Raw genomic sequence first — 22,270 nt, forward strand, 5'->3', positions numbered from 1 at the left:
AAGCTGTCAAAAAGAAACCTAAAGAGGATATTTATAAAGAAAACAAGAAATAGTTTAATTTGGGGTGATGGTTTGTTCCATTTAGGAGGCTTAGCCAAGGAAGCTAAGGGAGTGATGTGCTTCAATGGGAAGACTCTAAAGAATGGACTGGGAAAGGTGGTCACTTTCCATCCTTTCACCTTCGTGGAAGTTCAGTAAATCCTGAAAAATTCACATTTCTGTTTATATATTCAAACTTGTACATATGGTACTTACTTCCTGTCTATTATGCCAACTGACATTTAGGGCAAGAACAAAGGACTTCCACTTTCAATTCTTAGGCAGGTTTCTGTATGATGCCACAGTGTAGTTCAGGGTCTTCATTTCTGCTTCCACAGTTTATTTTCAGCGGTTCTTTGGTCTTCCTTTCTTCCATTTGCCTTCTGTGGTCCAGTGGAGAGCTGTTCTTGTGATGGACTCTTGTTCTCTTCTGGTAGGATGTCCTTTCTATCTCTATTATCTTCTCATAATGATGGTGCCCATGCTCTCTTGCCTGGATCCGGTGAGCAGTTCCTGGTTGGAGATGATTCTCAGCCAGAAAATGTGCAAGATTCTTGTCAGGGTACTGGTGTAGAAGGCTGACAGTTTGGTGATGTCACTTTTCATCATCTGCCACTATACTGCTCCATACAAGAGTGTGAACAGAACACAGCTCCAGTGAAGCCGTACGTATAGTGAACATGTGATTACTACTCGGAATCTGGAACTGAAAATCTATGACTGATGTAAATTTCCAGGATTTTAGAAGCAATTCTAAAGGAGATGGAAATTTAGGAGTAACTGGACATGAGTATCTTTCTAGTTTTTACCCTTTCACTTTGTTAATTGCGCCTTCTACCTAAAAGAAAGTCCTCCTGCAAAACCCAAAGTCATTCTGCAAAACGCTCAATGAAAAATCATTTTTAGAAACCATTGGACCTACCTAAAAACGTCTGATATATATACGAAAAATGTTAGCACATAGAGTGATAAACCAGTGTGCATCAAAATTCTGCCCTATGGTCTACAGTCATTTTTCATTCAAACAATTCTGAAAAACAAATATGAAAAAGACACCAAAACTACTGTGCTCGAGCTCAGATGCAATGTTCATACACCTAGGGATGTATAATCAAAATTGCAGGAGCTCAGCTACCGCTATTTTTTAATCTGCACTAAAAAGTGTAGGAGATGTGTAGGCCCTCTTTTTGTACAATATAGGAAGTGGCTCATAACTTGCCTCTTCTATTTAGATTGGGCTTGTTTTGCGCATCAATTAATTATTAAAAGTGGCTGTGTTTAAAAAAAAAAGTTGGGGGTTGCACTACATATTGTTTGGATACCAAACTGCAACTATTCTTGTAAATTAATTACAAAAAAAAGGTTAATCTTGAATTATGATTTTTCAATGTTTTATTAATTTACTGTGGCAGTCAGTTAAACACTTGCTACTGATATCTTCTGTGATCTGCACAACACAAGTTCGATTCCAGGCAAGACCACCTCAGATTGTCAACCCTCTGAAGTCGGTAAAATGAGTACCGTTATAATGGGACATTAAGACAATGTTCTTCACAGTGCTTATAAATAGCATTAGGGCAGTACGAATACCGATTTAAAAACCAAGCCAGTATTATTAAAAATATACTTCTATAATTATAAGCCTGACCTCCATGCTTTGTATAAACTTCTACTGATCTATGTCCAAAAAAACAATCAGATTTTGTGAAAGGTTAAAATACCGATTAGCGCAGAGTCATTAGTTTACTTAGTTCCCCATCACTTACTACTACTACTTTCTTCCATTACGTTTGTGTTTCGAATTTCCCGCCCTCCCCCATCCCTCTATCATAATCATCCAGTTCATGGGCCTACTAAGACTAAAATATGAAGCCCTTTTAGAGGAAGCAAACATCCATGATGGAGTACATGGAAACAATTAATGCAAAGTTCCTCCTCCTCCTACATGACACATGCTGTGGGACTTTCTCCAGGCTTGAGCTTCGGGATGGTCAGTACCAAAAAACAAAACGTGCTGGCAGGCGCTAGAGTCACGCAGTGAGATAACATCTCATTACACAAATGATGCCTGTCAGCATGTTAAAAGAGGCCCTATTGTAAGGCTAGTGAAACGCACTAAAGATAAACAGACAGCCCCAGGGCTTGGATTATACAGGCGAGCATCATTGTGTTTGTTTCCCTGTAGATGTAATCTGTGAGCAAGGGAGGTGAAACCGGCCACTCCTTGGGGAGACACGTATTACATAATCTCAGCAATTATCTTGGAAATAGCCTTACCACTAGCTGCAGTTTCCATTCAACTGGCACACTTTTGGTAAATGCTGGGTTTTAAGGCAGTCTAGAACATTAGACGTTCTTACTCAAGAGCAAACGAAAGATGCAAACAAAATGCTACATGGTACTACATTTCCTACTGTTGGAAATAGATGTTAACTTGTGGATAGCCAGATATTATAGTGGAGATGTTTTTCTATATACAACTGCTACTGCACCGTTTAGAACATGGTGGTAAAAACGGGCGTAAAAACATGCCACCCTAAAAAAACCTGGCCTTGCATCGAGGGTGCATTTTGAACCAAATTAACACCTTGGTAATAAAAAATGGGGCGTGAAGCACACATTGTTTGCACTTTCTATGAGCATATCATTACTCCATGTTCTATAATTAGCATGTGAAATCAAATCAAATCAAGTCAAGTTTTTGATTGGTTTAGATCTCTTACGAGATCACCAATTCAAGTCAATTAAAATACATTATTCCATCACTTTTTATAAAAACCTTATTCAACACTTATATAAAAAAATCTTATTTAAAACATGATTATAACAGATTTCGTGAATTTACACAATGAAAACGCAAATGAATTCAGTCGGTGGGGATTTTAAAAAAGCGATCAAGTCAGTAGGAGAGAACGAATTCTAGCCTCTATTACTACCTTATTAGAACAGAAATATAAAATATGTATTAAAGCCTGAATTCCATTATTACATTTGTCACATACACCGCTATCTTCATCTAGGCCATTCCATGTTCTTGTTTAGGACTTTAAATACATAGTTGGGGCATAAGGATACATCTCCGGACACTATGCTCCTGAGTAAATCACACATACTGTTGCAGGGTCTTAAAACTCTGTGGCAAGGGTAGAAAATGCATAATGGGATAATTGAAGACAATATGCCTTATCAAGCTCATAGCTTAAACGAGGAGTCATACTTTTCAAAAAATGCTTCAAGTGTGCTGGGGACCAGGATTGGAGAATGTTTTGCATGTCAAGTAGGAGTGATATCCACCTAGTTCATGAAAGACATGGCCCTAAAGGCTTAGCATCAGCAGATGGGTCTATATAACCTCATCAAGCTCTTATACATGCAGTGAGAATAGAGTGCAGTGGGAGGAGCTCAGAAGCCAGTAGACGTCCAGGTGGACAGATCTCACTTGCTAGTAGCTCCTGCAATTCCAAACCACACATTTATGGCATGTCTGGCTCTTTACAGTGTCTGCTCCTGACTGCTGTGTGGTTGCAAAGTCCTGTTTTTTGGTATAGTGAAGAACACAGAATGGCCATGGAGGTATAATACACTTGCAATTAATGTATATATTGTCTTCTGACAGGCGACTTCCCTCTCCTCCTTCCTCCCTCAATAAGAAAGGAATATACCAACCTAATCACTCCCTGTATTCACACTTTTCCCAAAATGTCAACATCTGGTCTTTTCCAAATCACTTTTAACCATTTGGCAACTGTTTTCCTCGCTTCCCCTGTCAACAAAAGAAGTAGGATCAAATCTGCTTAGCCATACACCGCAGCTGGATCCAGGACCCTGAAGAGTAAAAATAATAAGTACCTGGTCACATTTATCACCCTTAAACGTTTTTCCCATGTCAAAGAGACAATAGCCTTTCCTTTTCAACCAGGAAAATGGAAGGTCCTGCACCAGACTGGCACTCCTGGCCTGTGGCCATATTACCAAAAGTGGACAGTGGGGAAAAAAGGCATGTGTGCCTCCTTTTGCTAACGCTAGAGTGAACTGGTATTACAGAAGGGGCAGCAGACACTTATGCACGCAGCCTTTCTATGTACAACACATCGTGCTGGTGCACTTATAACAGCAGTGTGATATCAAGGGGCCATTCCCTCATTTGCCTCAATGCCCGTGCTGTATTATAGATGCAGAAGCTGAGGCAAAGGAGCTCTCACGGGGCTGCTCACTGGGTATCACGAAGAGGAGTTCCCCAGGGTGCCCCTTGAAAGGGGAAATGGGGTTCAAGAAGCTCCCTACCGAGGCATCTCTCTGCAGAGGGGTGCAGTCACTCACTGCAGGGGGTTGTCTGTCTCTCTTTCCAATGCAGGCTGGTTGCTATTTGCACAACGAAAGAAGAATCTGCAGCTTTAAATGGCCGACCACTTCTCACTAATGCACTGCCTCAGGGCAGGAGTGAGTTCACTGTGATAGGGTGCACTGACCCCCTGCCTGGCGTAGAGATAGCTGCACTGCACAGCAGACCAGTCCAGTGCGCCCTAACAATAATATGGGACATGGCCTTCATTTTCTTTCAGCACAGGATTGTCTGCTGTGCACTGAGAGCAGCAGAGAAACATAGGAGTCATACTAGAACAGAGAGAAACTTACAAGTGCTGCTCTATTGTTTCCATGATTAACTTTGAGGCATTGTTAACTTGTGTTGGGGTCATCCTTTCCACTGTGCTCACGACCCTTCAGCCAGCATGCAGTGAACTTCACCACTACATACACGCAGGGGCGGAATGTCCCAGTGGCGGCTCCTCGAGGGAGTGCTGTGGGCGGTGAGGCGGGGCGGGGGAGGGCTAGGGTGGGGGTAGTACACTCCGGCATACGGCCGAACTGAGTTAAGTACATAAATAAATAAATAAAACAAATTACATTGCGCGCCCTGCAACCCAATCGGCGATGCAGCGTGCGCAATGTAATTAGTTTTATTCATTTACTTATGTACTTAACTCGGTTCGGCCATATGCCGGAGTTTACTACGAAACTAGCTAAAGTGATACTGCCAGAAAAAAAGAGTCCTGGCCCCTATTCCTGTCGCATCTATGTGTTCAGCAAATATGACCAGTTGTCTGGGTCTAATACGCTTATGTACCTGGCCTGTTGGTACCAGCCCAGGAGAAGCTCCTGCTAACCAGGGCCTGGTTCATGCAGTGGCCATGCAAAATTTGATTAGAGGAGACCCCAGAACTTGAGCTATAGAAGAGAGAATTGACTTGTCATCTCTCACATTAAATACTGGCCAGCTTGATGAGTACAGTGTTTCAGAATCTCTCATTACCAAGAAGTGAGGCGTGCACCAAGGATGTATGAGGAAACCCCACATGCATTTCCCATGCATGCCTGTACTCCACAGGCACTACCCCAACTGTGACATTACCACACATTCCTTTACCATGCAAGTTGTTACAGCGACTTGCATTGGGTGGCACTGGACTTTGGAATAGCATAAATTACTATCCCAAATCCAATAAGTGTATCAGTAGGGAAGGTGTTGGACTTAAAATCCAACAACTCATCCCCTAAAGCAAGTCATTGTAACAACTTGTTTGGTAAAGAAACGAGTGGTAACGTCAGAACGTGTGGTAATGTTGCAATCGGGGTAGGGACTGCAGAGTAAAGGCAGGTCGTAGTTCTACCTGCGGGGTGAAGAATGTTTCCAGTGCGCCACTACAGTTGAGTAGGACTCAGTTCCAAGGAAAGGGTCAGCCTGCCTGCAGTCCCCATGCAAGACGAGGACCAAGTCTGAGCCAAAAGTGCTGTTGGCCTGCGCTGCAAGGACATTAACCCCCCGTGCTGTGAAATAGGATGTTGCACAGCACAATAAAACAGAGAGCCACCCTGGGGGAAAATGCTCAACAGCTCAGCTGCAAATGAAAGCCCGTGGAAGTCAGTGTGAGGTCTGCGCCAGTCCAGCACATGAGGTCACCCAGCTGCTGTTCAATCGGAGAATCTACAACATTTGACTGCATTATCCAGGTGGGGAGAGACATTGTCGCTGCTGTTGGTTGGTTCACCAGCTTTTTCCGTGATCCGCCCATGCAGCAGGGTAATCTCAGTGGACTCTGCATCTGCCTCCATAGAGGCTCTAGGATTCCGCTATCTTTCCCCCATTTCTTGGACTTATCAGACCCATAGCTAGACCTGAGGGTACCGATTAAGCAGCCAAAAACCGAATTCAAAAGCATTCCACAGATGAAGATACTCAACAATTTTAACTCTACACACCACAAGACTTGGTTTATCTCCAGTTTCGCCTGTGACCTGCCGTCAATGTAGTGGGCACCTTAAAAAAATCAGCTTTAATTAGCAGTTAATTAAATAAAATGCTTTAAAATAAACAATGCCACTGTGCAAGAGATTCGCTATACATGCGCCAATATCAGTTGTAATTTCCCACTGTATCTTTAGGGCGTTGGACTCCCATGGATTGTACCAAGCACGGGATGTTGGCCATTATGCACCCTATTGGAACATTTTGACTTATCTGTCCATTTTGGGAGGTTTTGATATGGGCCAGGATAGTCATAGAAGGTGTCCTGTGACCTTTTAAAAACACCAATCCCTTTGATCAGGTGCACCAATCACTGCAAGGTACACGCAAGAATGCATGTCACTTTGAAGAGTAGCAACTGGGATTAGTGGCCTCTAAACTGTATTGAGTGCTAAACTGAGTGTGTGCATCGCGCTACTGCTTCTCAGCCCCCGTGCTCAAAAGCAAACTGTGAACTACATCCCACTGAAGTCACTGGTTACGCTTTGCAGGCTTGGGTTACGTGCTCAGAAACTTAGACCAGTTCCATGCTTGTGAAGTCAAAAACTGATCATGAACCCCACCACAGGCTCATATTAGCCAAATACTTAAATATTAGATGGAAATAGTTTGTACTCGTGTACCTGGCTAGGGTGGAACTAGAGAATTCTCACTTTCTTCGTTTCTTATTTTATATTTACTATTTCGTTTTGTGTGTATTGACATGTGCTTTTAGTTGTTGAACACTCCATTTTTACGGGTCGCATACTATGCTATTTTCCTGTGTTCTGAATCTCTAACCCGCATCACCTTCTTTAATAAGTTTGGACTGCTTGATCTCACTATCCTGAGAGGTATGCACTAAAGGGGGTACTTCAGTTTGGGGTCCATTAGTGTGGTTGGCCAAGGGTATCAGAACTAAAGGATTCCTAGTGCCTCTAATCACCAAGGGACCATGCAAACCAAGGCTCATATACAGACAGTAGCAACATGGTTTCCCATCGTTTCAATGCCACATCAATAGAACATTACTTTAATTGTAATGAGACATCAGGGCAGTGAAAAATTACTTTATTCGTTACTGCCTTGCTAAAGAGAAAAACTGAAAACATGTACGCAGCAACAACAAATAACAAAGCCGGGCCAACAGAACTCAGAGTACCTGGACCCACAGCTACCACATTTACTAGGTGAATGAGTGACTAGCTGCTCCAGGCTGGGATTTCTTTGAATTCTGAAAGTTGTAGTCTTGTTTTTATAATGTAATAAACAAACTGCAAGTCCCACAATGCAAAGAAACATTTAAAATAAAACTGGTGTGGAGTGCCTAGTGATGAAGAAACACAGAAGCTTGGCAGAGCTGTGGACCAAGATGGCAATCTGAATAACAATGGGATCTCTCTGATATGGGAAAGAAAAACAATTTAACTCCACAAACTTCAGAGCCTATAATCCCTTATCAATTAAGAACATTCAGGTTTAGAATTTCTTAACAATAGTAGAAAGTCAGCTGGTTTGTGCCTCATTCAATTAGTATATTTATTATGCAGGTGGCTAGAGAGCCATGATTTGTATTAATACAGGACAACACACCCCCTGTTGTTTTCAGCGTTACTCAAAGGGAACTGCATGTTATATTCATCCTAATGCACAGTGTTGTTTTGTCCAATGTGCTGACACTAGAGTATCTCATTGCATTTTAGTGCTCCCAGGGTAATGCAGTCCATAAAATTAGATATTTCATCCACACAAACATTAATGGAACAATCCTTCCTCTAGTCATGACTTTATTATACTAGTATTTGATGTGTCATGTATGCAAAATGTTAAAATGATGATATTGATAAACCTGATAAATCATAATAAAAATGTGCTATCTGCTAGAGATCTTGCTGGATCCCACACAATGAATTCCTGGGTAAAAATTATTACTTTTTTCAATCGCCAGCACTCTAAAAGTTGAAGGTATATTATCATGGTTTGCGTTATCCTTGTACCGCGCATGGGGGAAGTGGGTGTTCCCAGAGGAGGCATAACAAAATGAAAAATGCTTACTTCTCCTTGTGTTTTCCTCTTTCTGTGTGTGCTTCATTCTGCAGCACGCGTAGAAAGAGGAAAAAGTCTCAGAGAATTGTTTTTTAGCAGGAAGGTTCCCCTTCCTGCACACAATCAATCATACCTACAATGCAGGCACCCTCGGACTATGCTGCAATAGTACCTAAGTTGGCACTAGTCAGCAGTATGTGCGCTAGCACAGAGAGCAGGAATGCCCTTATAATGTTAAATATGGCTAATTCTTGCCCTCTCCCTTCCACGCAGCGCAGCAGTCTTGCTGCATTGCATGAATATTGGAGAAGTGTGCCCCTGGGTATGCACTAACCTAATGAATTTGGCTACGAACCCTGGACTGTTTTCTTTTAATTGGTAATCTGGCCTTTTTGAATAATTCAATTCCACCTTACCGTTCATACACAATCTTAGTTCGTTGTAGCATTTAACGGCAACATTAGACTTCTGAATTGCATTCCTCTTAATGCTGATGATGAAAGGCTATTAGAATAGCAATCGTATCTCTATCAACAATCCTCTAGCAACATCCTTTGTAAAAATAGAAAAATAATGACTAAATGAAGTCATCACGTTTTTAACACAGTTTTTAAACAAGTAATTTCAATAAAACAGCTGGACAATTTCCAATTTTAAATCAAGTGACGTTTTGAGCTTGTCATGGTGTATGAGCGCTTGGTCAAAACACCCAACCAGCACATTCTGCGGCAAATCTAATAAAATTCATGCAACCCACAGCAGCAATCAAAGTAGCTACGCTGTGTTACATGAAAGGGAGAGAGTAGGACAGAGCCATATCTACTAAAATATAATACTGTTCGTCTCTCCTCCAGTACTGGTGCACTTTAGAATGCCTTGCTGCACGCACACACACCCTTGCACCATAGGGCCAGGGTGTGCAAATAATGCCTTCCATAGGTTTTGTACTGGAAGGATGTCTTTCCAGTACAAAATACTACAGCGAGACATAGTTTAAACCTTCTCTAACTTTTTATGTGTGCTGTACAGTACAGCACACATAAATGCTAAAAAAAAACTTCCTGCAACTGAATGCCTACTTCAAGAAAGTGTACATTTTTGGTACAAAACAAGGTCTATGCTGGAAAGTAAATCCCAGTTCAATGCTTTGCACTGGTTTCATACTTTATGTGATACAACAGCAGTGAAACTTGCTGACAAATCTGGACCTTATCAGAGATATTTTCCTTAGAAATATTTTTTGTTTACTGACATGAACGATTTGTGTTGAAAAGTACAATATAACATTTTTACAAATTTCAGAGTATTCCAAACAGCATGCTTAGCAAAACAGGGAGCCCACTGGCTCGTCCCTAACCAGGAGTACACACCAGTGTGGCTAGCACTGGAGAGGGCGCCCATAGGCAGACTAGACCCCATAGCCATGCTCACAGCAAACAAACACCCAGAGATCAAGAACACAATCCTCAGGAACACAAAGGCCGCCCTCCTAAAAGTAGACAAAAAGATGGAACAGACAAGCAGGAATACTAGTTGGGAATCCATCTGGTTTAACTCAAAGGTCCAATACAAAGGGAAGACTCTAGACAACAACACCTGGTACGGGAAAGGAATCTCCACCCCCACACAACTCGAAAAGAACAGGACACCACTAACATTTGAAGCCCTAAAACAAGCCCACAATCTACCAACGGTCGAGTTCTATGAATTTCTCAAAATTAGAGCGGCCATCACAAAAGCAAACTTTGACAAAAAGATCCCTTCCATCATACAATACATGTACAACCTGAACAAGATAGGCCACCAGACTTCCCACATATACAAACTCCTGAGCCCTACGACATCGAACCTCAACACCAAGGCAGTAGGGTTCTGGGAAACGCTGCTCACGAGACAACTGAGCGAGAGGGAAAAATGCCGCCTGTGGCTCTCAGCCTCCCAGAACAAAGTCTCCCCCCAGGTGGCACAAACCAAATACTGGCTACTACACAGGGCCTACTGGACACCGGCCCGCCTAGCGGAGGTCGGAGTCAGAGAAAATTACACCTGGTGGAACTGCCAAAAAGAGAGAGGCGACCTCGCCCACCTGATTTTTTACTGCACCAAAGTAACGAGTTTTTGGAATAAGGTCATGGATTTCATCACTAAGATAGAAGGGCGGGAAATACAACCAGGCTTTGTGCGGCTAGCCACTGCATTCATGGCCACAGATCTAGACTCCAAGGGGGACAGGAACCTGATAGACCTTCTCCTCACTACAGCGGTCAAAACAATACTAGCGAACTGGAAAGATACGGGGAAGGCGACCTTCAAAGGTTGGGTAAACTGGATCACCTTCCTCAGAGGGGCGGACAACATAACAGCACTACATACATCCAACCACACAGCAAGGGGCGAAATGTGGGCCTCGCTAGAAAGACACTTGGTTACAAACAAACCCCCTTAGAAGCCGCCATACTCTGTCCACCAAAGCCAAAAAGGGCCAATAAGAGGCACTGGATCCTCACCGCAGAGAACCATCTAACATCTTAATGCTCTCTCTCCCCCCCCCCTCCGATACCTACCTTCATCTACTACTCCTTTCCTCACTCCTCTCTTTCTTCTTAGTGGGGGTACAACAATGTGACCGAGAACAATTTACGCCAGCCAGCAATTTGAGAGTGGCTGACTTATTTCAATTCGTCCGAGCCGCTATGCCTAATGTAACCCCAAAGGCGTCTGTATTCACCCTCATGCACCACTACTACTGTACTGTATATATATATATATACTCCTCAATAAAATACTTTGAAATTAAAAAAAAAAAAAAAAATGTACAATATAAGGACAAAGGACAATGTAAAACTATGTTTTCCTAGCATTGGCCATACTAGACCTAAAGGAGCCATGTCCATTTCTCCTTCTGACACTGCACACGGTAGGTAGGTCCACCTTAAGGAAATTCAAAACTTGATGCTTTATATGAAATTTAAGTTGAACCCATAGAATACCAAATTTATTTTGCTCTCTCGTAACAAATGGTAGGAACTACCCACAGCTTGGACACACTTTCTCAGGGCTATCACAGAAAATGTTCACCTCAGCTTATTCTCTTAGCTTTGAGCTAGAGAAATTACTTCGCCTAGATTACCAAACAGATGGACTTCTCTGTAGCCTCAGACCTTTCTTCCCAAATAGGACCTTAAGTTAGGCATCCACGCACCTGTGATGTCATGTGTAGACTATGGAACAGTTCAACTGACTGACCTTCCCCGATCAAAGAAGTCCTTCACACTGGAGCATGTGAGATCTCAATGCATACATTCATGCATACATACATATATGCATCACATCATACCTGCACTTTCATCTGTAGGCCGGCTTTCTCTGCAACACTGCTCTACATTCGAGACTGCATGCATCAGTCCAACTAAGCAAACTTGAATATCAAATGCAAAAACTTGGGAGGTCTGGAGGTAACAGAACCCTAGAATGCCTGGCCATGCCGAATATGTGCACGCCTGAAATACCTTTCTCTCTCAAACAGTCCTTCTCTGGTAAGAAACCGAAGACATAGAATGCCCCTCTGATAGGCAGCTCACAACAGTCTCAGTTATCAAGAGGATCATACAGCATTTTCACTGAGACTTATTTTACACCCCTTACTTGAATCCTGACAATCCCTAACAATTGCAAATTGTACATCACGCCATTACAAATTGTATTATTATCAAGGTCATCCCAAATTCGTAAAAAATTTAAATAATTAATGCTGAATGGTTCTCTCACTTTCACTATAATATATAATACTATTTAATGTCGAATCACAATGTCAATCGTCTTATCTCACTTGCAATATGAACATTTTTACAGAGTTGGAAAGTACTTTGTCACTTTGCACTGAACACACGTTAAAGTAAGTAAAAAACCTTACTCTGGTCCGATAGGTCGGATGAGCGGCTTTTATACTTCATGTGCACTCTACGGCTCTTGCTATGAGGGCCTTTTAGATGACTCCTGCAGAACGAACCTCAGCCTGAATTTAGTTTAAAGGAAAGTTCCCCACATCTGCAAACATCTTCTCGGGAGAAAGAGAGAAACAGAGGAACCTAGTATGGAGCATGCAGTAGCAGAAGCTGCAGACTAGTTGCGCCTAGTTTAAATTACAATATAAACAAGAATTGGCAAAACCAATAGGTCTCGTCTATGGGACCTATTGACTTTGCCAATGTTAATAGCCATGCTGTACAGGATCACGGCTGCTGTGTAGCATGGCTAAAAAAAGGCAGGGGGAGAAGTGACATGAGGGAGAGACAACAGGGACCAAAGGTGAAACACAAGGGAAAAAGAGAGCAGCTTGGAACTTGGAAGAAGCACATGGGCAAGAGAAAGTAAAGTGGAGGGGTAGAAAAGCACACAAGGAAGACAGCTGGAAAACACAAGCACTCTCATGAAGTATTTAAAAAAAGGAGCGAAAAGTAGTTCCCTAAAAGTGAGCAGAGGAAGCATAGAAGCCAGCCAATCAAATAATTAGTAAAAAGACTATGCTGCATGAGAAGGACAAACACAAGATGAGCTAGTGGAAACTAGGAAAGGCATCCAATAGAAAGCAAACCAATAAGAGTGACAGTAAATCCAACCAATGGTAAGCAATTGCCAGGCTGAAAGCCACTGTATGTTTTGGTAAGCCCACAATATGTCTTAGACAACAATCCTGCTTGTGATCTCTGGTTGGCTTGACTCAAAAAACAAGAAGCTTTTCGTCTTCTTCATGAGAGTTTCTCAAGGTATGTTAAAATTCTAATGGCCTGATTCACAATGGTATGTCACACTTTGTAGTATGTTTACTACATTTGCAATAAGTTAACACTTTGTAATAAGTTTACTACATGCAGTATTTACAAACTCTGAGTTCAAACTTACTACAAAAGTGTAAGTTACATGCCTCCACCCCAGAGTTATGCAATTGGTGTACTTTTGAGTGGGTGGGAGCCACCCCTCTCTACAACTGACCTTGACCACCTCTAATATTTCTCCCTAATCCCATCCACATTAGTAGTAAGTCTGCCATTTTTCCCACTAACTCCCCTGTGTCTCTCCCACATTTACTACTAAAATCTGCCCTTACATGTGCTGAGACTCCACAGTTGGGGCAGAGAACACTGCACACATAAGTATAGGCAGAAATTACATGTTGTAGTATGTTTTGCAGTACTACAGAGTGAAGTATGAGAACTAGGCCCTAAGCATCTAAACCCCTACATTAAAGTAGACTCCCTAAACATAAATTATTCACTGTCTGATAAATGTTCAGTATTCAGAATTCTACTTCTTGGTTTTAACACAGCTGTGGAAACCTTGCAGAGGTAGATGAAACTTATCATTATTTTTTTTTTACTTTTGGGACGTTATGATAACGTGTTTGTTATTTATGCACATTTCTGAGACCGTGTAACCTTTGATAAGTTCTTTTTTTTTGTTCTCAAGATTATTTTAAGTGAACATGGCTGGTTAGTGTCTGTGTTTTGTCTCTGATTAGCATTTCTAGTTTTTCGGTACACATTGATGGATGGCCTTCACCCCCTAGTATATTGCTGATAATTGTTGAGTCTAAAATCTGAATGTAATTACCTACATACTAACATGAATATAAGCAAACCCCAAACTTTTCCAAAACATTTAAGGGCCACCAAACTAACGAACGTTCTAAAGTTTCATAACGAATAGACACCTACCCTATTCTACATAGAAGCCTTACACAGACCAATCTGGTAAAACTAGGTAAACATGGGCAGTAAACATGCTTTTTTTCACTTACATTTTTGAGCGCACCACAATGACCCAGCCAAAGTTTTAACCCTGAGTATACACCAGAACGGATCAAATAAGAAATGTTACAATGCAATGTTAAATCCCAGAATAAAATACGCATGCCTTCCAGGGGCACAAGAAAGTCTACAATTAGGACAAATATGCAGTCCTTACTATCATGGCTGGGTGACTGGGGTAATATTAAACAAACGATGCACCCAGATCTGTTCGCTCCGAAGCGAACAGCGTTTCTTCCTTGAAAGCAGCAGTGCATGTTACTCGGAAAAATAATTACAGCAGTTTTAGTGAAGAATGACAGCAGTTTTGGGCTTTCATTAAGTTGTGTACTTCCTGTTGCAAAAGGAAAGATTGCTAGAGCAGATGATAATTAAAGAGGGTTGTGCTGCAGTTTAAAGGCTGCGTGGCTGGGTTCTTGGACTACAATATCACTACAAGCAGTGAGCTGTCACATTGTGGCCGTCACATTGTTGCTGCAGCTAGTTGGACTGTCAAGGGCATCACATTTGAAACGAAACAATGGGTACACAGTTTTCGCCTTCAGCTGTAAAACTTCGAGTGTTTGATAACTGGAAGTGAGGGGGAGGGAGAGAGGCGAGGGAACGGCACAAAAACCACCACATATACAAAGAGGCATGCAGACAGAAGTGCACACAGGTGCACTGACACCTACACACGAAGAGCAATCCAGACACACTCACAAACAGACGCTGCCCCAAACATATACACGCACACGGGAAACCCGGACGAACCACACAGACTCGCCCTCGAAGAATGCACAGACTCACGCTGTCACACGCAAACACACCGACATAAAATGCACCTAAAATAAGGTACAGACACCGCAATACCCAATCCCACACACTAAAAGCCCCCACTCGCACTCAGTTGTATGCAGAGTCACACACTCTCCGACTGATACAAATACCCCTCTGCACCCCGACACACACAGTCACGCAAACAGGTGCATACACCGACTTAAAAGTACACGTAAACTCAGGGGCATGGCACACAGAGACCGGAACACGCGAACTCACACACTAAAAACCAACATGTGGACACAGCCAATACTCAGGCACATACACGCCGGCAAACACAAACACGCCACAAATGTGCGCTCTCTACATAACGTCGTGCAATGAAACTCTGCCGCGTACATAGCTTCGGGTGCCCTTCGCTGCACCTGCAGACACCCTCCCCCTGCGCATGCGCAAACACTAAAGGGCGCCCTCCACGGCACGAGCAGCCTGGTCGGTGCAGGTGCACCTGCCTCGCGCCTTCCCAGCTGCCGTCACTCGCTTCCTCAGCGTGAACCCGCCACCGGGCTGTGTGACTGGCGTCGTGACCTCACACCTTGCTGAGGGTTGGCTCTAGTATAAACGCATGAACACAGAAGACAGACTCCCCACCCGTCGGAGACAGGCCGAGAGGCTCTTACCTGGCAGGTGCACGAGATGCACGGGTTGTCGGTGATGAATGGGATCTGCAGATCCTCGCCCTCGTTTCCACACTTCGCCACGGATCCTGAGGAGGAGAAACAAAGAGATGGGGTGACACGGGGCAAGGGCAATGTCACGCGCATCTGGATAGCATACACCTGGGAGGGGAGTTCAGCTCGGCGGGTGAAGGCGCCTGTTTCTACGCTCGCACTGTGATCAGAGAGGTGCGCGTTTGAAGCACGCCAGTTCAAGGCGGCGAGCACACTTGTGGTCACTTGTTAACCCACTCCCGTGGCTTGTAAAGCACTCCGGGGCACATGTAATTCACATTATATTCCAACATAGATATGTAGTACCTCAGCGTATTGTGCTTTGTAAATTACTATAATGTAACACAATTTAGAGCTAATCTTAACGGGTATATTGACATATTATTTTCTGACATAAGAACAGTATACCTAAATAATAATAAAACAAAAATTCCCCCATATGCACGATGAAATGATGGACTCCGAATATGGACTGTTTTGTAAATTCGTGTGGACAAAAGAATAGTGTCACGCTGAAAATGGCTTCCGGAGTACACGTGGTAGTCTGGGAGAACTGCCTGGCAAGTTTAATTGCGCACAGGTTCAACTTTCTTTACTGCACCGTGGGAGCGTTGAAGCTCCTACCTTGGTGACAGTACTGCATCACGCTACTAACGGTTTTAAGCGAAGCTTACTATCGCATACTATGCCCGCCCTTCTGTAGCGCAGTAAATCCTAGCTCCAAGCACATACTCCAGTGAGCTATCCCCCGGCTGCATAAGACGCTTCCATGGTATTTGGTAGACGTCGAGTCTTGCATTTGTGATGCTGCGTGTGGTGCTCTAGAAAGCACTCAGAGGCAATACAAAGCTCGGTTTCTATTGTAAATTCGAATAGATTCTGTATTGAATCACTTTTGTTTAGTGGCTCATGTAATTTATGATGTATGGTATGGGTTAGCAGGCATTATGCCTTACATCAATCCATTTTTTACATATTAAAGAGCGTTGTTGGACCTGCTGTGTGGAGTTCTATTCAGACTTTGGTATACAGTGGGCTACGAGGTAGATTTAATGTGAAGGGAGTGCGCCCAGTACACGGAGTAGTGAAACATGAGTGAAATATCTCCCAGTTGTACAAACGCGAGAAATAGACCCTAGAGTGCTGTAGGGCACACTCCTCGTGTGAGGGGTTTGTCGCGCTTGCTCTGTATGTAAAAAGCAACACACCTTTTTACAGACACTTTATTGATCATAAAACCTGTTGTGCATAACGCTTAATAACTCGATTCTGCCGTTTGAAGGCGCTGTAAATAGCAGATGTTATAAATTACCCAATTTAATGCACTGAATTTACCGACCCCGTAAGGATGGACTGCGCGGCCTGCTGGGATTAGAATTTGTGACAACATATGCGCATTCTGGCTCCAGGTACCACTTAACCTTTGAGGTTGGAATGAAAGGGTGGATTTGGAACTAGCAGGACATGGGCTGTTTGCCTGAAGCCTGGCAGGCCAGTAGAGTTAGAATAGCTCTCCGCTGAGTTACCTCTCTCCTCATACCTCCGCAAGCCCCAGGACCTGTCTCACCATCATGTTCACAGATCTTTCGAGCTCACTCTGCCAAACCTAAATATGCCTGCACTTGTCTCTGCAGAACTCACGGAGGCTGTCGAACCTCTCCTCTCGTTCGTATTTATCCGAGAACACTGCCGAATTGACAGATTACGGAACCTCTCTGCAGAAAATAAGGTGAATCGTGTGGACACTCTGTATGATGAAATTAGCAATGTCCGAATGTATGCCTCATTGTAGATCTCTCTCTCGTCAGAACTCGTGGACAGCTCAACTCTCACCACAAACTCAGCGAGATCTCACGCACCTCTCCTCAGGATGCGTGACCCTTTGCGAACCACCTCCAGACCACAACCCGCGCGAACTGCCACCTCGGAGCCTCAGTAGGCAGAACATATAGCCACCTCTGAACCATCTATTTAGAACCCACAGACCTCTGAACCTGTAAGTGTACAAACAGCCTCCGTCTGTATGAAACTGTAGTTACCTCCGACCACTCTCTACAGAATCCACAGACCCCTGAACCTGTATGTGCACAAGCAGCCTCCGTCTGTATAAAACTATAGTCACCTCCGACCACTCTACAGAATCCACAGACCCCTGAACCTGTATGTGCACAAACAGCCTCCGTCTGTATAAAACTATAGTCACCTCCGACCACTCTCGAAAGAATCCACAGACCCCTGAACCTGTATGTGCACAAGCAGTCTCCGTCTGTATAAGACTATAGTCACCTCCGACCACTCTCGAAAGAATCCACAGACCCCTGAACCTGTATGTGAGCAGTCTTAGTCTGCGTGAACCTATAGCCACCTCCGACAACTCTCTACATGACCCACAGACCTCTGAACCTCTATATGCACAAACATCCTCAGGATGCATGAAACTATAGTCACCTCCGACCACTCTCTACAGAATCCACAGACCCCTGAACCTGTATGTGCACAAACAGCCTCTATCTGTATAAAACTGTAGTCACCTCCGACCACTCTCGAAAGAATCCACAGACCCCTGAACCTGTATGTGCACAAGCAGCCTTCGTCTGTATAAAAATATAGTCACCTCCGACCACTCTCGAAAGAATCCACAGACCCCTGAACCTGTATGTGAGCAGTCTTAGTCTGCGTGAACCTATAGCCACCTCCGACAACTCTCTACATGACCCACAGACCTCTGAACCTCTATGTGCACAAACATCCTCAGGATGCATGAAACTATAGTCACCTCCGACCACTCTCGAAAGAATCCACAGACCCCTGAACCTGTATGTGAGCAGTCTTAGTCTGCGTGAACCTATAGCCACCTCCGACAACTCTCTACATGACCCACAGACCTCTGAACCTCTATGTGCACAGGCTGCATGAAACTATAGCCACCTTCGACCACTCTCCACAGAATCCACAGACCCCTGAACCTGATTGTGAGCAAACAGTCTCGGTATGCGTGAACCTATAGTCAACTTCGACCAATCTCTGTAGAACCCACAGAACCCTGAAACTGTATATGCACGAACAGCCAGCTCCAAACCTCAACCTGCATGAAAACCCACCTCTGAACCTAACGGTGTGAACCTATAACCACAGCACCCCGCCTCCCCAGGACCTACAAATCTCTTGCATGAGACGTCATCTCCGAACTTCTCTCCTGTAGATCCCACCGATCTCCTTTTATTAGAACCTTTTTTTATGATCGCTTAGCCTCTGTCTGCAGAGTCGCCAAATATTGTTGCGTCTGAACCGGTAGAGTATAAAAATAACAGCGCACAGAGGACGGAGATACCCGTATCTTACAGACAGATCCGACGGTCTCTCCAGGGAAATCACCGATATGTCCCAGGGCCCTAGCTCTCCTATGGGTCGGTATCTCGTGACCTCTATGCAGCCGCGGGCCGTGGAGGGAGTTACGGTGGGGCAGGGAGGCGGGGAGGGGGCGGGGCAGGGTGGAGAGGGCTAAAAAGCGGCACCTGGATAATTACAGGTAAGTAAACAATTTGATTAACAAAACGAATTTCGTAGTGCGCACTGCATCGCATTTTGCGATGCAGTGCGCGCTACGAAATTCGTTTTATTATTTAAATTGTTTACTTACCTGTAATTATCCAGGTGCCGGTTTTTAGCCCTCTCCACCCTGCCCCGCCCCCTCCCCGCCTCCCTGCCCCACCGTAACTCCCTCCACGGCCCGCGGCTGCCTCTATGTACAGTGGGGATTTGTTAACATCTCTCCTCTGCGGGAAGTACACAGATAGGGAGACATCGCCGCAGGACCTCCAGAGACACACAGCCCCCGTCAGTCTGCTGCGGAGCCCGAGGAGATGTTCGCGAATCTGCATGTTTCTCACCGGGCATTTCGGTAGCAGCGGTTCCAGCCGAGCGCGGCCGGGGTCTGCTCTGCCTCATTCATCGCTGGCCTCTGTGCTGCGCTCCTGTGGAGGAGAGGGTACAGCTGTGGGGGAGAGTGAGAGGGGAGCCTCAGTCTGGCAGCTTCTGCATCCGACCCTCGCTGATGATCCGCGAGAAAACTATCGCTGGGGGCGGGAGGGCCCAGACCCCGGGCTCCCCTGCCTTATCTCACCTCACTGCTGATCCGCGAGAACCCCTCACCTGGGGCATGGGGGCGACCGTCCTGGCCGGGCTCCCCTACCTTATCTCACTCAGGGATCGGGCTGAAACCCAACGCGCAATTAAGAGCCCGTTCTGCCCGCAGCGCCAGGTGTAAGTCACGGCTGAGCTGCAGACACCAGTGTGCCCCTCCCTGGCCCGGTAGTCGACAACTTGCAGTCAGTCACTGCTGCTAAGGCGAACCCTACTGCCTGCTGTCAACTGCAGGGCAGACTCAAAGCGAGTTCGTGGTATATGGTTATGACATAACCATAATATAACAGCGCATACAATGTTTATATTATAACATATAGCAGCATATAGACTTATCATCCATTCTGTGATGGGTGTATCACACTATAGGTGCTATCTACCATAATGGAGATACACAATATTGATTGATATAGCGAACAGAACAAAAAGCGCCTGTAGGCGCATATAAGTCAGAACAATTATGTGTTTAGAGTGATGTGTACCACAGCTTGCAGATTATCTAAATGGAATAAAACACAATATGTGGAGATGCGTGTAATCTGAGTGACACATGCTCTGTTCTACCCAGCCAAGCCTTTCATCCTTCTGTTGTCGATAAGCTGCGTACCAATAAGATCGAGCAATGCATTAACATTCTTTAATGTTCTGTGCGCTTACATGCTCTACTAAAGCCTGAACGTGTATTATTGTACCAAGTATTAACATGTTACTGCTGAATCTACACCGGTCCTCCTAGCAGCATCCCCTGGAGTGCACGCCCTCACTAAGCACTTACCTGTCAGGAAAGAGGAAGCCAGGGACAGGTGCACCAAGGCGTTGATGAAGAGGAGGCAGCCCGTGCGGGCCATGCTGCCCTTGGCGGGGGACGAGAGCTGCATTCTGCCCCTGGAGGGGATGACGAGGAGGGTGCTGGGAGTGGAGCTGCGGGGCATGGTGCACGGGTCCGGTGCAGGCAATAATCCAGGCGCCCAATGTGCTGCTGTGGAGTCAGGAGCAACCTAGCACTTACAGGGGCTCCGCTCTGTAAAAGTCCACCTGCTGCCCCAGTGCAGGGAATGTAGCGCCTTGAGCACCAGACACCGGAGGCGGAAGCCCAGCGATCCACAGTCCAGGAGTGCAGAGCACACTGGGCGAAGCTCGGGACACTCAGCCTCCGCGTCTTCAGATCAGCAGGGACAACACTTCAGGCTCTGGCACTGTACGGAGTACCGACGTCAGTGCACGCCAGTATAGACGAAGCCCTTTGAACCTCCTGGTGCTTGTAGTAGCGAGGGTGAGTGCCCGCTGGTAGACGAGATGGGCTCAGACTGCAGCAGCCTCTGGGTCCGGGCACTGGAAGGTCTAAAAAGCAGCAAAACAACGCTTTAGCCTCCCAGCACTTCAAAGGTTTAGAGGGTCAGTGTACTGTTGTAGAAACTGAGAACTTCGGAGCATCCCGGTGCTTAAAGTGCCTAGAGGATGGGTGCTCCCTAGGGAGAGCCTGGGAACACTGTAGCCTCAGGCTCCGCCGCCAGAACCATCTGCATACACAGGCTGAGAGCCGCCGGGAGCACCGGAGCCTTCGGCGCTTTAAAGGTGCAAGGATGCGGGGTAGACAGGGTGGAACTAAGACATGCAGCCCAGGCGCTTCAAAGGAGCAGGGGCGAGGTGCGGACTGACGCGGGACTCTGAGCGCCTTCCAGGGCTCGAGATGCAGGTCACAGATGGGAGTAAGCGGACTGGAGCCCCTGGCACTGCAGCTGCACAGACACGATCCTAAGCACTTCCAAGTAAGTGCCGGTGACACTGCGCACACTGGATACTCCCGCACTTCCGAGGTGTTGCACCCACTGCACTGTGCATAGTGTGCGCGCGCTCACTTCCCATGTGTTGCACGCACTGCGCTGCGCACACTTGATTCTTCTGAGATGTAGTACACGCTGCACTGTGCACACTGGACACTTCTTCACTTCGGAGATGTTACACACGCTGTGCTCCTCGCGCTGGGTGCTTCCGCGGGTCAGGGATGTTGCGTGCACTCTGCACTGGATGCTTCTGTGTTGAGCACAGCGACCTGCCCTGCACACGGCTTACAACGCGCACTGGTTGTGACCCTGGAAGGGACAGGACCGGACTTGCCCTGCGCTCGGCGTTTCTCACAGGGGGTCCCCGCCTTGTCCCGGGTCCTTTACTCCTTCCTCCTCTGGGGTCTCGCAGCTTTCCGCCTGCACCGGAGCTGGACTGTGGTGCGCTAGAGCAGGCGCTGGGATGTACAGACTGCCTGTCCCGCTCTCCCAGATAGGATCAGCCTGACATATCACACGGGGCGGGGGGTCAGAAACCTCAGGCAAGGAGCTGACACCGGCCGCGCACACAGCCCGCCCCTTTTACGAGAACCTTTCCTCTCACTACCACCACCTCCAGCACCCCTCCCCCAGGCACTCTCCTCTCTCCAGCAACCTCCTCTCGCCAGCACTCTTTTG

General features: G+C 45.5%; 1 protein-coding gene across 1 annotated transcript in view; it reads right to left on the bottom strand.

The window, feature by feature from the left end:
* The window catches only part of BMPER (BMP binding endothelial regulator), a 429,950-nt gene extending 407,933 nt beyond the window's left edge, over positions 1-22,017 (bottom strand). The window contains exons 1-2 of the mRNA XM_078688231.1: positions 20,584-22,017; positions 15,615-15,700 (exon numbers count right to left, since the gene is read on the bottom strand). Of these exons, the coding sequence (XP_078544357.1) occupies positions 15,615-15,700; positions 20,584-20,740 (243 nt within the window). The 5' untranslated portion in view covers positions 20,741-22,017. The remainder of the gene's footprint in view (positions 1-15,614; positions 15,701-20,583) is intronic.
* Positions 22,018-22,270: the final 253 nt, after the last annotated feature.

This window comes from Lissotriton helveticus, chromosome 4_1, assembly GCF_964261635.1.
Source record: "Lissotriton helveticus chromosome 4_1, aLisHel1.1, whole genome shotgun sequence".
NCBI lineage: Eukaryota > Metazoa > Chordata > Amphibia > Caudata > Salamandridae > Lissotriton > Lissotriton helveticus.